Here is an 18,603-nt window from a genome sequence, read left to right as displayed (position 1 = left end):
CTTCCAATCTTACAGTTGAAGAAATGCTCAAAAGTAATCTTGTGACTGCCCCCATCATTTTTTTTTAGGCATTATTAAATTTGTTAATGTATTATTAAGTTCAAAATCTAGCCTAAATTGGTGGAAATGGACAGGAAGCATCCAAAACCTGCCATGCTCTGGTCATCAAAGAGAACATCCAACAGGCCTGGTTGACCATCAGACCACTAGTCCATTCCTAGATGACTTACTTTGAATTATGTGTATAAATACATACAATAATGGGTAAATGTTCTGATTGGACATCCTGTTTTCTGTACACTTAAACAGCAGTCTGAACTCTTTATAACTTCAAATTACAAAAACAATGAATTCCAAATAAGCTGTTTGTGCAGGTTAGTTTCCATAAGCGGGCTGTTTGAGATTAGAGAGCTAACGGCATTTTTTTAAAACTTAAACATAATGTGTTTACATTCTGCATTCTGCAACTCTCTCACTTCAAAAAAAAGTGAGGAAACTGTAGTTTTAAATTATATGGGCCCTTTTTTGCAATTAAGCATTGCAAGTTACAAGTAAAGAAACTTCAAGCCTCAAAGTAGTTGGATTTGCCACATTAAGGGCACATACCAAAGTGGCTTGAATCTAATGTGACTTCTTTTGGCCATTTGCCATACACACAGCAGAAAACCTTTCCTGCTCTAATAGGATTGGCCAAAAGATCATATTAGAGCTGCCTGTGTGAACAAAGACTAAGGTTCTTTTTGCAGTCTGAGGAATTCTGGCAAAAAGACAGAATGACAGTCTGTTACTGCTGTGGTTGTGGCATGAAGGTAAAACACCTCAAATTACCTCATTGTGGTTTTTTTAACATCATAAGGTTACAATGAAAAACAAAACACTATAGAAGTCAATGGCATTTTGCAAGCTTAATAAGGGAATATGGGACTCTCCAAGCTGAAATGACATAAATTTACTCTTGTGATGGATTTTAGAAATCCCTCTCACACAAGCTATCATGCATATGCGTGTGTGTGTGTGTGAGTGTGTGTGTGTGTTTGTGATGTTTATAACTAGCTTATATCTTTGCTTCATTTTAAATATGTTATTATAAAAATGGATACTACTTCTGCAGACTTGCAGTTTTAACTGCAAAAAGTAACAAAAAAAAAGTACCCTTCACCTTAATTTTGATCACCCACCACTCTTTCCTGTCAGTCCTTCCGCACTGGCCTTCTTTCTCCCTCTTCACAGAACCACATCCGTACGCCCCTAGCATTGTTGACTTTTGCACTTAAACTTAGTCTATTCAACGAATCAAGTGAAAAGTCGATCATTTTGTCAGGTGGATGGGGAAGAATTCCTTTAGAAAACTGGCATTGCAAGCAGCATTTTGAGTAAACTCCTCAGCATGATTCACAGAAGTCAGGACGTTGTCTGAACAGTGAAACAAATGTCTTAGAGTAGTCTCTGAGCTGTTCTTTGTGACAAGCTATTGCTGTGAGATAAAAGATATAATGCCTTTGGGGGATGTACATAGGCCTCAATGTTATTCACCTACTTATTTTAATAAAGACTAATGGAATCATGATTGAGTCATTTATTCCTTAGGAAACCACACGACCTCTCAAAATTTCAGATACTCGGTTGCTTAAGAAATGTCTACACTTGTCTACCCTGAACAGTAAATATAAAAATGACAAATTAGATGTGATAACCTAATGTTCCTTATCATGTGTAGGCACTAAGGTGTATTATACCACATAAAAAAGACAATGTTTATTACATCAGCCGGATCATTAAAACAAGAACAATTCTTAGTAACGCTCTCACAGAAAAATAAAAAAGAAACTGAAAACAGAGACGCTTTCTATCACATAGCATATCTCTCTGAAATAGGTCATGTGAGATTGCATCCTTTCTACTCACCAAAGTCTGTATCATAAGGGTGATATTTCTAAAGCCTGACAGAAGCATATAAATGTGTTGCTTCAGCGCTGTAAAGTGTGAAGAGGTTCCATGAACTAGCCCTTTGCAAACCATTACGAACATTTTGTTAGTCTTAATGTGTTGTTTTAAAACGTCCTGATGGAAACAGCTGGCTTTAAATTAAACAAGATTTCTAAATGTTTTATTTTTCTGAAAGAACTGTAGTTCTGATACAACAAAAAGCTTTTTCCCATTTAGTCACACTGATAGCCAACTTTGTTTTTAATATAATCTGCTACACAAATCATAGAAAGTAATTAGAATTATACATTTCCTCTGCGCTGTAGAAATGTATAGGAAGTGGGTGATTTATTTATGTATGTGTATGGGATCCTATAATGTGTGTTAAACATATCTAAACCAAAATTCCCAAAACATTGGCGCAGTTTGTGAAATGCTGAAACAAAACAGAAAGCAGGTATTAGTAAATTCTGACCTATAATCAACTGAACACAGTACAAAAACACAATGTTTGATGTTTCAGCTTAAATTTGATGCCTGCAACATCTGATGCCTGCAACATCTGATGCCTGCAACATCTGCAACAAAAAGCTGTATGACAAGAAGACTGAAGCATATTTTAACCACTGTGTTGCAGCTTTCCTTTCAAAGAAGCACTTTGTTAAAACTGAAAGAAGCAGCATTACTATTATGTAAAATGTGATGTTCAATAATAGTATGTAAAAGGCAGAAAATACTAAAAATATAGTGATGCTGTGTGAGCTGCTGCGCCACCCCTTATAGACTGAAATAGCCATTTAAAAGTCAGAGGTACCAGGACAGATTTGGCAGGAGTTTTTGGACCATGTCATATGTCTTTACATATTAATGTCACACACATGAGCCAAAAGAAGGTCTGACTTTATGTTTAGGTCTCAAATGTAAAATCAACATTATATGAATGAAGATACCACAACAGTAGATCATTTACTCACATCCTTGGAAAATATGTCCTGCACCAAGTTTTGACTGAGCTATCTTTGAATACTCTATCAACATACTTGCAAAGGTCAGCTTCAGCCAGCTGTGGGGGTCTGAAAAATTACCTGCATTTCCACCAGAGAGGTCTCCAAACCCCCAATTTCCTGCATAGTGTAGCTTTAACAACACTTAAAAATTTGTTGGGGGATTGAAGAGAAATCTGGACATTGTTGTCACATGACCTCTGCTGTGTACAGTACAGTCTTAACTTGCATTTGTGGATACTGTGCTTATTGACAACGGTTTGTTATAGTATTCCAGTGCCCATGTGGTGCTATCCATCACAAAAACTGTTGGATTACTCACAAATTTTTTTCCAAAAATGCCAGGTTTTGACCAATCCTTTTCTGAAAGTATGAGGCCTTTCCTGGATGCTCTAGAAACTCCAATTAGACTGGAGGCACAGAGGAGGAAACATCAGGAAAAGTCTGGGGCTTTTTTTTTAGTGTCGTAAGCTTGTTATCATTGATGGGATGATGACCTCAGAAGGGTGCATAGGCATTTTGGAGACAAACTGGCTAAAGTCTCCAAAAACTGTTTAAACAATAACAAACCGAAACACTTTTTGAAACCAACTTTTGAAAAAAAAATACTTTGCTAAAAAGAAAATTAGTGCTGGGAAACATAAAATGAACATAAAATGTATGGTGCAAATGTCCAAATACTTTTTTGGCCACTAAATAGACAGACCATTTTGTAATATACCTTAAATATGTTACGTTTTGAACAAGGTGTGTGTTTATGCACAAAAAATTATTATGTAAAGGGTAGCCTATTTTGTTCAAACCATTAAGAATTACAGTGGTAGACACCATACAAAACTGTGCACTGTAGAGAAAGTTTAAATACTTTTGGTTAAATATTATTTGAGGAAACAAATATTTTTGGCATATTACTTGAGTAAAAGTAGAAATATCCTATTCTATTAAAGCAAAAGCACAAGATTCCTTGATTTCAGATGTACTTGAGTAGCCTATGCAAAAGTACTGTGAGCCTCTATGTTTCACGTTAATGTAGTGAATATAAAACTAAAATACATCCCTGCAGGGATAAACCAGTACAGACCAGCATGAGTTCCATGCTGATCTAGGCTGCTCTAAACTGGCTAAGCTGGTCACCTAACATTATCACGCTGGATGACCAGCATACTAGCTTACAATACAGCTGACCAGAAAATCAGCAAACAAAACACAACTTCGATGTTGTCAATGACCAGCCATGCTGATCTTTACTGGTTTTAAAGCAGGTCAGCAATCTTACAGGTCTTAATCACAGAAGTTGATTAAATTAATAAAACACACAAACTGTAATAATTCAGTCCTTTTAATTTTGACACTTGAATATTAACAGATTAAGCCTGGTCTTGCACTAAATTCAATGTCAAAACATCAGTGGTGTTTTAAAACTGATCTAGGCCACATCCGGCAGTAACTGGCCCATGTGACATTTTTGTTAACTGAAAAACTTTTAGGGTGTCCAACACAATCTGCCTCAGCAGTAGAACAACTACAAAATACCACAACATAACTTTAAACGAAATTTGAATGATCTGTGGCTTACAATTTTGTCTTCATTGGACGAGTAGTAATAAACGTTCCTGCACCAGGTCTGGGAAAAGTAATCGCCGTCATTGCACGGTGCTATTTGGGCCAGAACTGGGCCACCACTCGTTCTATCTGAGGGCATTTCTGGATTTCTCTTACGACCACAGAGGTAAACATCTTAAATTTTAGTCTGGCCACCGAGTCAGCAACTAAGTTTCCTTCAGGCCCACATTTCCTCGGGCCTTGAAATCCTGAGTACAGACGGCTTTCCTCGTGAAAAAGGTGAGAAAGGAAAGCTAAGCCGGGTTTAAATGTTTAAGATGACCATTAAAGCTTTGGCACCTTGTCTATTATCCTGCTGTCTGCGGGTCATTAGGGTAGACAGAGAGGCGTTAGCACGCTTCACTGGAGTGTGTCCGTCCCCCTCAAAGAGAGAGCGCTATGAAAACGCCCAGGCCAGGGGGTCGGGGTGGACACAGGAAGGGGTGGCTAAACGTGAAGATTATCGCGGAGAAAGTTCCCTCTGTGTTTCAGCTCTTGGAGAAATGAGGTTTCTGTGCCATTGTTTAGCGCTAACTTTACCCTCCTCCAACCGCGTCCGGCACCGGCGCTCGAGCTCTCCGCTGTTGTTTTTGAGGTAAAGGACCACTGACAGAGAGGAGCTCATCCAGTTTTCAAATGTTTGCTTAATTCAGTCATTGCTGTGCAAATAAGGTTATTTACAGTGGTTTAATATGAAACGTACAGTCTCAGATTTATTTGGAGTGATGGTGATGGGAACCGTGTCATTACCGCACAAACACGGCCATTTAATTTACTGTCCAACCACCACTGAACCCACAGCTTTCTGAGTGTTATGCTGATAACGGCAAAATAGCGGTTTTCTCTGGGGACTGCTTACAACACCCTACACGTGTCTCCTTAATTAATGGTTTAAGAAGCACATTCGGCCAAAAACCTTATCTCAGAGATATCATAGGGCAACGGGGCGTCAGGCAAATTCATAACCATTGACCTTAGTTCACACCTCAACAGAATATAAATCGACGGTTTGCCGCTTTCTCCAGTCCAGATGACCTTGTTCTGAACTGAGCTGGATTTCCCTAAAGTAGCTTCTGAAGTTGTGCAGTCAGCTTAACACTGAACACTGGGTTATATGATCACCTTGCGTTGTTCTGGATCTTCTCCACTCGCGTCCTGCTGTTCATAGTTTCGCCCTTTACAACACGGACTGGGTCGTTTTAGAGCTGGTCCACTTGCTAGTTTGGGGCTTCAAAATGTGTCGATGTTTTACTGTTTCACTTGCCCAAGTCCCGCGTTGATGAGCCTGTAATTCGTACAATTCACATGACAAAATCGACCTGGAACAGGACCCGTGTACAAACATGTGCGGCACCTTTTTGTTCATTTATTAGTCACTGTAGGAAAAGTAAGGCTTTAAGAAATGAAGGCGGTTTTTGTGCCTTTAAATGTCAAAACAGATCAAATTTGACCAGTCTTTAAACTGGAAGAGCAAAAAAAAGCCTACATACTCAGATACATAGAAGAGGTAAATATGCAACGTTGTGTAGAAATGTAGTGACACCGTAGTGACAACACAACGTGAGTAGTGTATATATATATATATTTATATATATATAATACACATTTTTATGTGACCTTAATATTTAGTAAAGTTGTAAAGGGCGCCCCCAACAGGACAAGCTGAAACCTGCAGGTTGGACCTCCTCCCCTCATGTTTCCCCTGGAGATTGTGGGAAAGTGTGCTGCCGAAAGCCCCCGCACATTATCATGGTAATTGCGAAGGGAGGAGGTTTAAAGGGGAGGTTTCGGTGGCTACACATTTTAAAAAACGAGGTCACAAGCATCTTATATTACCCGCTTGCCTGCCAGCGCCCCCATCACCACAAGCTTTTGGAAAAAAGAGTGAAGAGACTGAAACTGCACTGGGAGGCCACTGAAACTTTTCGAAACAGCTTTTACTGTGCGTGGGAAATAACCTACGCTTTAGCACCAAAACATGACTGCATTCAACAACTCCAGCAGTGGGGCTGAGAAGAACTTCAGCGCCAAAGAGGAACGGAAGGTAAAGTTAACCTCCGCTCAAGCTGATGAGTCTGTTAAGCTTTGAATATTCTGTGAATAGTTTTGTCATTTCTAAACGAGCTGATATCATGCTTTGTGGTAGCTATTTAGTATATATTAACACATGTAACTGAATGCAGTGTTGGGAGAGCTACTTTGATAGCTTTGCACGCTACCACTTACTTCTCACTGAAAGAAGTTAAACTTGAGAAGTTAAAAGTTAAAGCTACCTGAGGCAGAAATCTAGGTTGGCTAACTAAAGCTGCTTAAAGTAGTTCTAACTACTTTGTGGAAAAAATACCAAACAGTACATGTGATACAGAATTATAGCAAAATATAATACAAAAAAATCAGCAAAAAGTGGTACAATTGAGTTTATTGCTCCAAGTGCCCACCTTTTCACAGTTCATACATAAACCATAACAATAAAATACCCCATTGTTCATGGGAAAGTGCAAAAAATGTCAACTTTTTATGTTTTTAAGTTTCAGTAATTACAACTACACAAAGTAACTACAAAAAAATATTGAACTACTTGAATTGCTGTGCATGTATGAATGGAGTTAAACTACCAGCAAGCTACAAAGCCCCAACTGTCCCAACACTGACTGCATGCTACATGTTTCTCTTTTCAATAATCACCAATTGTTTTTGTTAGCTTCGGAAACCATTAATAGAGAAGAGACGCAGGGAACGCATCAATTCAAGCCTGGAGCAACTCAAGGGAATTATGGTGGATGCCTACAATTTGGATGTGAGTAATCTCAAACATACCAGCATGCATGCACACAGTCTGTTCATTGTTTTGTATGTGCTCTAAAATGATGATTTTGTAAAATCTGTCTTCCTTGTGTTCTTTCAACAAGCAATCCAAGCTGGAGAAGGCAGATGTTCTTGAGATAACTGTGCAACACATGGAGGGTCTTCAGAGGGGCCATGGACCAGGTAAGCATTGGAGATGCTGTACTAGCAGGAGTTTGAGAATATAGTTTGTGTGTATAATGAGGAATTGGATGTTCAGTTGCATAGTTATAATTTCTTGTAATGTTAAAAAAGCAGTTATGTTCTTAATTCAGTAGAAATGTTATTTACTTTCATAAGGCCTTAAAATAAAGCTGCCAAAAAGTACTTTTGACTGATGCTGTAGATTTTTGTTCTCATGATTTTCAGCAGTTTTTTACAGAACCATCCACTGAATGGTTCTGTAGGGAGCCAAAGAAGCCTTCATCCAGTGTAATTCCACCATGTTTTTCTTTTGTTTTTTGCAGCTGGAAGCCAAGGGCCCAGCCTGGCCTTTGAATCGCGCCAGCGTTACAGCAGTGGCTACATCCAGTGCATGCATGAGGTGCACAATTTGCTCCTCAACTGCCCTGGCATGGACAAAACCCTGGGGGCCCGTCTATTGAACCACCTGCTGAAGTCTCTGCCCCAGATCAGCGGCGAGAGCGGTGCCAGCATTGGCTCTGCAGGGTCCAGCAGCACTGTTCCCACCTCCCCTACCCAGTCCCCTCTTTCTCTGCCCTCTTTTCAACCCCACCCTCTCCACCTACACACCCCTCCCTCCCCTGTGACCCCTCCCTCACCCAGCAGCCCTCACTGCTCACCCAGGGTGCTCCTGCCGAGAGAGGGGGGTGGCGTCAGGCCCCGGGAGCAGTCATCCCCACCCAGGTCTCCCTCCCCCTCCCCCCAGCCTCTTGCACAAGCAGCCCTTCCCCCATTCTTCCCAGGAGGCGACCCCTCTATGTGGAGACCGTGGTGAGAGCACACAACCCTCCCCTGTCTTTCCCTCACCCGCCCCCTGCTTCCACTGTTCCCTAATAGTGTCCATTACATCCTCATCTCCTGGGATGTTTGAGTGCTGGGACTTTTCATTCAGAAAGCACAAGGGGTCACTGATATAATAGTAGGTCTTGAAGCCCCCTGGGGGTTTTATGGCATCGTCTGAAGTACTATTCTGTGTACCTCATTTATCAGGGTTTGTGCTTGTTTGGAGATTTGAAAAACAAAAGGGAACCACTGCCAGGGTTGGTCAAGTAGGAACGAGCACCTAAAAGACTTTTCTCACTGCTGTTACTTTTTTGTAAGCCTTGAAGTAATGTAAGTTTTCCTGTTTTGAAATCCATCTTTCTTTGCATACTTCTTTTTTAATGTTTTCTCTAATGTTTCCTTTTCTTCGAGGATTACTGTGGCCTTTTGCATTTTATACTGTGCATATAATTCATGTAGTGTAGGAATTGTGTTATGGAATAATGGACATACTTATCTCCTTCAGCATGAAGTACAGTACTCACTGATCCACAGTGATGCAGAGCAGAAGGAAATGGAGGAGTTTTTTTTAAAAGTACTTCATCCTTGTATATTACAAGAGAAGCGTGAAACTGGTACCTCATATTGAAGCGGCTGAAACTGATTTCCTTCTTTATTTCTTTGAGATCCATAGTAAGTTCTTTTTGTCCTGTGAAGTCAGCGAAAGGATGAAGATAGTGACGGTTTTGGTGAATGAAAGGAGGTCTTTTGTGAGACTGATGATGAGATGGATTCATTGCAGTGTGATAAGTAGCAAACCTGGAAATGATCATTGTAGTCTTTTTACTGTTCTGTTCTCCCAGCTTTATGTATAAATATGACGTCTTTTTCAGCCATAACTGTGTCAAGATTCATTCTTTATTGTTGTTACTTTTTTTAAGTTACATTTTGTAAGTCACAAGTGGCCACAAGATGGCCTAATCCCGCTGATACCAAAACAATGTCCAAAGAAGAGGTGCTTCCCCCTACTGGTCAAGAGTATAACTTCCCAGACTGCAAAGAGCAAAGGGTCATTTAAAGCTCAGTGGTGATCTGTGGTGTTAGATTACATGGAAATGGCTAGATATCAAATTACTTACCCCGTGTTGCCTACTTCGGCAACACAAAAGACCTGGACATCAAACTAGGCTTAATAATTAACAACTGTTACACTAATGATGTACATGTTGGAATCTCTGTGAAATCTATAATTCAGGACATGATCTGATCCACAGCCAGGAATATGAGATACATAAAGGAAATCATATTTGAACACCATATAGTATGCATATAGTACTAGAATATAATAATAAAATCTAGTAGAATAAGCTAATTAATACCATCAATATTATAATGTTCACTTAAGATTCAGTTATGACTCTTAATATAAAGATAGTCATAGTGTTATGAATAAGGTACCACAAAAAAAAGAAACAAACAAAAAAACAAAACTTTGTATGATGGATATCAATGATGATTCAATGATGTGTTAATGCATGCGGAGTAGAATAACTGCCACTCTTGGCCTCTAGATGTCGCTTGGTAAATACATAGAGAACTTGGCCCACATTCACAAAGCTTCTTAAAGTGAAAGTGCTGACTTAGGATCAGATTCATGCCTTATTTATGATGGTCTTGGTGAGAGATCAGATCCTACATCAGCACACCTAATCTAAGAATGAATAATGCTGTTGTGCCTATTAAATAAGCAAAAAATCTGTTCATTGGTTAATATTGTCGTCAGTGAATTTTTCACTTCAGTGATGTTCCAACACAAACACATGCATATTAATACTTACAGCAGCTTCCCAAGGCGTTCTTAAAGGGGAATTTCTCATATGCATAAGTCAATTATTATAATGTAAAGTAATTCAAACATGAAATTGAAATGCAGCTTTCTACACAAACTTGCCAAGTCAGAATTGTTAACAGTGGTGGTAGCAGAAGCAGATGAAAAAAGTGACACGAAACTGTAACAAATACATTGGTTTATATGATCTATCTATCTATCTATCTATCTATCTATCTATCTATCTATCTATCTATCTATCTATCTATCTATCTATCTGTCAGAGAGGCACACGCAAGTTGTCGTACAGCAAAATAATACCCAAAGACACATTACATATAAATATAGTAAACAAAATAGCTGTATTTATATTGAGGACATCACTACCCCAGGTTCTTATCACAACAACTGTAACGAAATCAGAGTCTGGGAGTTTCTCTACAACAAGCCATTTCACCTCAAACAGCTCAGAATAATATTCACATCTCCATAAAACTGAACTAAGCAGAAATATTTAATAATTTGTGGAATTCCCCTTTAATAGATTAGCTGGTGCAGGTCTTATCAAGAAATTGAGTTACACTCAGGTGTGCACAAAATTCATATGAAATTACTCCACAAATGTTAGCTACTTAAAAAAAATCTACATGCTTGTAGGACAATTTAACCTCCTTTGGTAAAAACTTAATTTATTGTAAATACACACGCAGCTACATAACCATCCAAATATATTTGACATGAAAATACTGTAAACTAATTATATACTATACTTCTTCAAGGATTCTTTAGTAAGGAACACTCAAGGAAGGGTTCTTCTAGCATTACAAAAAGAACCCGAAAAGGGTTCCTCTATTGTTACAATGTCAAACTTGTAACAGTAGAAGAACCCATTTAGGTGCTATATAGGTCCATTTTCAAAAAGGCTCTAAAGAAGCATTTCATGATGTAAAGAACTAATCATGCAAAGGGTTCTTTGAGTATTCATAGTTCTATACAGTATAGAGAAACAACCCTTGTAGAACCATATTTTTTAAGTGTGATCACCACTTTTACACTGAAAAGTAATTAGGTGGTTGACATGTATTCTTTGAATGCAATATAAAGATGCAATAATTAAAAAGAAAGAGATATTTGTATCGTCTTGTTGTATGTGTTCTGTGATGTAATCAGTACTGCTGAATTTGACATTTATAGCAGTAAAGAGAGTTAGATTGAATTAGAGCTGAACTGCCACTTACATTCTAACATAGTTATTTTCCAGATGCTACACAGGCCTGAGGCATGTCTGGGTGTGCCTGAAAATATGCCAGCACAAGCACATATGCAACGTGATTGTCTAGACCAGGAGAGGTTTAGGACGAGGCCCCCTGTGTAATATGATACGTTGGCTTATTTAGCACTTTTAACATGAGATCCACACATGTAATTCAAAAGCAGATTCAGACTTCAAGTTATTGCTGCCATATAATTTTTGTTATTTATTTATTAAAAAAACATTCCATAACATTTCATGATGGATGGACTAATAGAATGGTCCAAAATTACTTGAAATAAAAACTTTATTACATTAGTGTTCATTTGTATCAATTTTTTTTACAAAGGCTTAAATCATTCTGTAGTTTTCTGTATCTAATAGTTCTGTTATATGTCTCCTCAGACCTGCATATGTACAGATATTCACACATCTCTTCAGCGCCTTTCAAATGGGCTTTTTTTATTCTTTATTATATTTTGTTTTTATCTGATTCTAATTAAAGTGAAGAAAGTATTTGTTTCTTCTCCTGTGTTATAAGACACAAGGTCTTGATAAGCAGCAGTTATGACAAGTTATTAGGTAGTTTTTATTTAGCAAAACTTATTATATTAATATGAGCAGGATATGAACACCAGCTCATACCTGAGGCTCCCAATCCTAGTCCTGGCCTACTTGTGCCCTACACATTTTAATGTTTTTTTCTTTGCACTGGCAGCTTAATGGTACTGTAGGCGTCTCCAGTTGTGAAGTTCTTACATTATCAGTTAGCCAATATTAACTAGTCTGTGCATATCGCTGCTGTTGGAGCAAAACCTCGTATCTCCAAAATGGTAACTTTACAGGAGAAGGAAAAAACATATTCATTTTTAATATAAATCAATGGAAGCAGAATTTTTACCAAGTAATTTTGGGCTGTTTCTTTTTTGCCCATTCATCAAGAAATTTATACACAATATAAAGAACAACAGACAGTTTCAAATTATGTCAAAAACTGAAAAATGTAAAAAATGGAGATACAAGGTTTTGTTCCGACAACAGCGATATGTTTATAGTTGTACACAAAAGTTTCAAATTGCTTATTTGGTTGCACAGAATACATCTCTGCACATTTTAATGCATAACTACTGTTTAATTGCTGAATGTAGCACATTGGAAAAATAAAGCATAAAATGTGGCCTGTGCAGAGGTTATGGTGCATTTTATATTATTTATTTATTTATTTATTTATTTATTTATTTATTAGGTGTAGCAAATACATAGGAACTGTGCACTAATATATTTCATATATTAATAAGTAGTGTGTTTTCTGTGGAGGATGGACTAACCTGCTTTTACTTAGAACATAAGGAAAACATTCCATTTCATTCAGGATGTAATTAACCACAGTCACTGCCCATAACATTTTTTCTTTTCTGTACTTAGCTACTTCTGTAGCCAAACAACATTTTTTATAACCCACATGAGCTGCTTGCTGCTATACTTGTTATATTGGTTTCAGTTCATGTACTGAACTCTAAAACACAAACTTTAAAATATAGTCTCAGCCATGACCCTTAACAAAGAGGATGAAATGATTGTATAGTACAGTTAATGTATTGTATGTAATGTATTGTATAGTACAAAGTCAGTGCTGCATTAACTACAGATGCCTCCCTCGATGCTGAACTGAATAACTCTGAGAGCACTGCACTGCCCCTCTCCACAGAGGAGCCCCCACCTGCACCACTCACAGAGTACTGAAGAGGTGAGGAGAGCACTGACGTGGGTCTCTACTTGGAAAGCAGCAGGTCCTTATGGCATTCCAGGGCGGTTCCTGAAAACGTGTGACAATCAGCTGGCTGCCACCTTCACTGACATTTTCAACATCTCCCTGGCACAGTCTGTTATTCCTGCCTGCTTCAAAGCAACAACCATCATCCCCACCCCAAAGAAAACCACCATCTCAAGCATGAACGACTGCTGCCCCATTGCTCTCACACCCATAGTCATGAAGCGCTTTGAGTGATCCTCACTCACATAAAGAGGAGTCTTCCCAGCACCCTGCACTCTCACCAGTTTGCCTACCGGGCAAACAGATCTACTGAGGACGCAGTTTCTCTGGCAATGCACACTGCACTCCACCTGGAAGGAACAAACACGTATGTAAGAATGCTGTTCATCGATTCAGCTCCACCTTCCACACCATCATCCTCTCCAGACTCGTCTCCAAGCTCAACACTTGGAATAAGTCACTCCCTGTGCAGCTGGATTATGGACTTCCTCACCTGCAGACCCCAGTGTGTTAGGATGGGTGAACACACCTCCCCCTCCCTCACACTCAGCACAGGTTGTCCACAAGGCTGTGTCCTCTCACCTACTCTATCACTCTGTGCTCTACACAGTGTACACCTATGACAACACTCCAAAACACAGCTCCAATACTTTCATTAAATTTGCGGATGACACCACAATCATAGGCAGTATCACCAACAATGATGAAGGACCGTACAGAAAGGAAGTCAAGCTCCTCACAGAGTGCAGAGGATGGTCAAAATTGCTCAGCACATCACGGCAGTTGTCCTCCCACCCATAGAGGACATATTTGACAAGCGATGGGAGAGGAAAGCCATAAACATATCCTCGGACCCCACACATCCCAGCCACCCCTTGCTCCAACTTCTGCCATCCGGAAAGAGGTATCGGAACATCAGAGCCAGAATCATCAGATTCAAGAACAGTTTCTATCCCCGAGCTGTCAAACTGGTCACACCGGCAGCATCGACCTGAGCTTAACAACAACACTACAGTCTGTTACTGATCAGCCAGCACACTACACACTGAGCTCCACTAGCTCAGAGGACTGTATGCTGTGCACTTCATCTCTGCCTTCGCCTTATTTCAAGTATATTTATATATTTATACTGTTACCGTTTATTTAAGATGTTACCTTAATAACTGCTGCTACTCTGTACCTGCACTGTACACTTTATATACAGATCACTGTTTACATCTCTTTTTGCACCACTAGTACTTCTGCATTTACTGTACTGTACTGCAATTCACCAGCACATTTCTGTCTACATATCTGATACACTTGAGTATCTGACTATGCACATACTGTATACGTCCAATACACCTGTTATAACCTTTGCCTATGCACATTTTGTTTACATTTGATACTTGTACTTACTGACTACGCACATTTTGTCTTGTCTTTTGTCTTTGCACTGTTTGATATTTATATTTTATTACTGCACTGGAGAAGTAGCCCGATAGTGTTTTGTTATACTGTACTACCCTGCATTGTATAATGACAAAGTTGAATTGAATTGAATTAATATGGTACTTCTATATATAACATACACTGGTCAGGCATAACATTATGACCACCTCATTGTTTCTACACTCATTGTCCAGTTGATCAGCTACGCTTACTATATAGGTGCACTTTGTAGTTCTACAATTACAAACTGTAGTCCATCATTTTTTCAGCACTGCAGCAACACAGCTGGTGTGTTTGTGTGTTATGCTGGTACAAGTGGATCAGACACAGCAGTGCTGCTGGAGTTTTGATTGGTGTATATTAGTCTATCAGGCTAGTGGGAATTTGAAAACATCTTTGTTGGGAAAAATTATATTCACATGTAGTTCCTGTACATGGAAAATGTACAGATATGTGTAGAAGATATGTTTATTTATTGGAAAATCCCATAATAAGCCCACTTCTGTCTAAATAAGCAAGTTTTTCATATGTATTTTTTCATTTTCAAATGATATAATGAAATTAAAGATTCATATTCAAGTAATTATTATGTGACTTTCTAAAAAAATTACAAATAAAATAAAAATAGAAATAAAACATATTATAAATTTAAAAAATAGAAAAAAATGGAAAAGTCTGAATTGTGCTTAAATAGGCCCCTCGTACCTTTTAGAAAGGACATAAACAAAACTGGCTTTTCTTTTACCTTGTTATTGTATCTACCATCCAAGAAGCTGATGAATGTGAATTGTAAAACAGTGATCTAAGGTCACATATGGAGAACACTACATTTCTGTGTTAGTGACTGATTAAGTAGACACTTTTTCATTGATGTGGACTATCTGGCCTATATTCTGTCTTCACTGGAGTCTGGAATATAACTGAACTATTGGCCTCCAGTAATATTGAGGACCAGCCAGAGTTTAAAATGTTTACTGAAGGAGTCAACATCATGTTAACGTGGTGCTAACATAACATTAAAATCCCCCTGGTTAGTGGTAATTAGCATCATCTCAGCCAATTACAATTACAAAGTGACTTACGTGGTTTCTGCATTAAATTGTACTTTAATGGACAACAGAACACTGTGAATTAATTATCAATGAATAAACCTCTGGTTTTTGGGTCCAAGCTCACCTGAAATGGACTGATGCACAGTGGAAACATGTATTGTTTATGGAAATAATGGATGTTGTGTTACAGATTGTGTCCAGTATAAAGATCAAAAGCTAGGGTCAGTCATGGTATGGTGGGGGCTATTAGTGCCCAAGCAATGGGTAACTTGCAAATTTGTGAAGGCACCATTATATGCAGCCACACTAACAATTCTGTGTTAGTGACTGATTCAGTAGACACTTTGTCATTGATGTGGACTATCTGGACTATATTCTCTCTTCACTAGAGTCTGGAACATAACTAAGCTAACAGGCTGAGTAACATTCAGAAACAGGCTTTGAGTTTAAAACCTATACGGAAGGAGTCAACATCAAATGTTAACTTGATGCTTACATAATATTAAAATCCCCCAGGCTAATGGAAATTGGTTGACGTGGTTTCTGTTACATGGTTTCTGCATTAAACATTGCTGTGTAATGACATGCTTGGCTGTCACATGCCCATGCTTTACTGGCTCTATCTGGCTGTCAGTGTAAACAAGCTGAAAATATCAAATAAGTATGGTCTCACTGTACTGTGTTCTGCTGTGGGGAACAGCATATAAAATCTAGAATCTAAAATATAAAACACCTAGAAAATGACATTTTCTTCACAGTGGAGTAAATGACAGGCTGAAACACATCATACAAAGATCGAATTAAGGTTTTTTATTACTCTTCACTGTGCTTCCAACAAGCACAGGGTACTATAATTAATTAATGAACTAAAAGAACACAATGTGCCTTCTTCAAGCCTGCTTGTGTTTCAAATGAGCCCACCTATTGTATGTTAAAGGACAACAGAATCTGACTCCTCCCTTTAAGATGGACTAATGAAAACATTTAATTTGGGAATTAATTATCAATAAATCTCTGGATTTTGGGCTCGAGCTCACCTGAAATGGACTGATGCACAGTGGAAACGTGTATTGTGATCTAATCAGTCAACCTTTCAGTTTGTTCATGGAAATAATGGGTGTTGTGTTATCCAGGCCAAAGGAGAGAAGGACCACCCAGATTAGGCCCAGCATAAAGTTTAAAAGCCATGTCATGGTATGGCATGGGCTACAAGTGGCCAAGAAATGGGTAACTTGCACATTATACGCAGCCTCCAGATGACGTTTTTTTTAAGGACATCCAGTCTTATTTCAGCATGACAATGTCAGCCACAATCTGAATGTGATACAACAGCATGATCATAGAGGGTGGGTGTGAGACTGGCCTGCCCGCAGTTCAGACCTTTCTCCCATTAAAAACGTGCTACATTATGAAAATGAAAAGGTGACAAGAGAGGCTCTGTACAGTTCCACAGCAAAAGAGTTATATAAGTGGCACGGAAAAAAAAATCAGCATTCAAAACTGGGTCAATTGGTGTCTTTAGTCCATGATTATTAAGTGTTGTAAATACAAGACAGGTCAGGACAGGAAAGGAATGGACAAGAAACACAGTTGTAAACATCCTCTAATTTTTTGGAATGTGATGCAAGCCCTAAATTTAAATTGAGCATATATTTACAAAGAAAATGTTGTGTATAAGGTAAAACATCAATATCCATGTCCATGTAAACAGAAGCTATAAATTGACCATATAGCAGGTGTGTCATCATCTCTGTCATCAGTGTAATCATCATTCTGTTTCACTGAACAAGATGTACATGTTCATTAGTTGTGCAATGGCTATGGAAAAGATAAGTAGATAAAAAAAGACAATTAAAAAATCCTCCATGTGGACGCACTTTAAAATTTGTAATGGTGATTCTAAGAAGGTGGAATGAGAATGACAAATAGTGTTTACTTTTTTTTGTGGCAGGAGCGAGGAGGCGGACACATACGCTGAGATAAGTGACTTTTATTAGGGGCAAATCCAGGGTCATAGTCACAGCGGTCCAGGGTCAAACAGTTAAGTTAATTTAAGTTAAGTGATACTTTTTTAATCCCACAACTGGGAAAATTCAACCTCTGCATTTAACCCATCCATGAAGTGAAACAGCACATACACACTAGTGAATACACACACACTAGGGGGCAGTGAGCACACTTGCCCGGAGTGGTGGACAGCCCAATCCACGGCGCCCAGGGAGCAGTGGGGGGTTAGGTGTCTTGCTCAAGGATACCTCAGTCATGGACTGTCGGCACTGGGGATTGAACCAGCAACCTTCTGGTCACAGTTCCCTAACCTCCAACCCACGACTGCCCCAGCCAACACAGAGAGAAGGAGGGACAGACATGACAAAATGAAAACAGGATCAAACAACGGAGGCCGGAAGAAACAAACACCAAACGAATCTCAAACACTTCAAACAGTACAACCAGAACAAGAAACAACAAAGACCAAGGCAAACACAGGGCTTATATACATGAGGGCTAACAAAGGATCACAAGACACAGGTGGAAACACAGGTGGGAACAATTAGGGGAGGAGTAACCAAACAAGGGGGCAGGACAGAAAAACCAAAACAAATACACATGAAAGATCAGGAAGTAAATACAAGCACATGGACAGGACAGAGGTAAACACAAGCACATGATGAGACTGCGAGGGGCCAATTGTGACAATAGTACAACTTCTAATATGATGTAGGCCTACCAACTTAAAAAATGTGAGTGTCTGAGGCATTGTCAAGCTTAGTTGTTGTCTGCCTCGCTTAAAAAGTGTAATGAAAACCTTTAACAACACATTTAGTGACTCACATCTCATATTCTGTTATGGTTTAAATTTATATTGTGCATATCAAATGCAAGAATTAATAAGCTCTGTAATTTGATCCATTCAGTGTCCCTGTGTTTCTTATAAATATTAGGCT

The 18,603-nt window shown here is 38.8% G+C and overlaps 1 protein-coding gene across 2 annotated transcripts; it reads left to right on the top strand.

Annotated features, from left to right (window-relative positions):
• The first annotated feature begins 4,711 nt into the window (after positions 1-4,711).
• Positions 4,712-9,220, top strand: her8a (hairy-related 8a). Of its 2 annotated transcripts, none has more exons than XM_037534337.1 (4): positions 4,712-4,772; positions 7,234-7,329; positions 7,442-7,520; positions 7,844-9,220. In XM_037534337.1, the coding sequence occupies exons 2-4, from the start codon at positions 7,306-7,308 to the stop codon at positions 8,332-8,334; spliced, it is 594 nt and encodes a 197-aa protein (XP_037390234.1). In that variant the 5' UTR covers positions 4,712-4,772; positions 7,234-7,305; the 3' UTR covers positions 8,335-9,220. The 2 variants fall into 2 exon arrangements, with proteins under 2 accessions (XP_037390234.1, XP_017580379.1); XM_017724890.2 differs by lacking the exon at positions 4,712-4,772 and adding an exon at positions 6,358-6,576.
• The last annotated feature ends 9,383 nt before the right edge of the window (positions 9,221-18,603 follow it).

The sequence above is a fragment of the Pygocentrus nattereri genome, chromosome 2 (genome assembly GCF_015220715.1).
Source record: "Pygocentrus nattereri isolate fPygNat1 chromosome 2, fPygNat1.pri, whole genome shotgun sequence".
NCBI classification, from domain to species: domain Eukaryota; kingdom Metazoa; phylum Chordata; class Actinopteri; order Characiformes; family Serrasalmidae; genus Pygocentrus; species Pygocentrus nattereri.
Note: the sequence above shows the minus strand (reverse complement) of the source record. Positions and strands in the feature narration are given on the sequence as shown.

Coding starts and splice junctions, on each gene's coding strand:
- her8a (XM_017724890.2), top strand. CDS start 6,511: ATGACTGCATTCAACAACTCCAGCAGTGGGGCTGAGAAGAACTTCAGC. Junction 7,330..7,441: donor TGGATGCCTACAATTTGGAT/GTGAGTAATCTC, acceptor TCTTTCAACAAG/CAATCCAAGCTGGAGAAGGC. Junction 7,521..7,843: donor TCAGAGGGGCCATGGACCAG/GTAAGCATTGGA, acceptor TGTTTTTTGCAG/CTGGAAGCCAAGGGCCCAGC.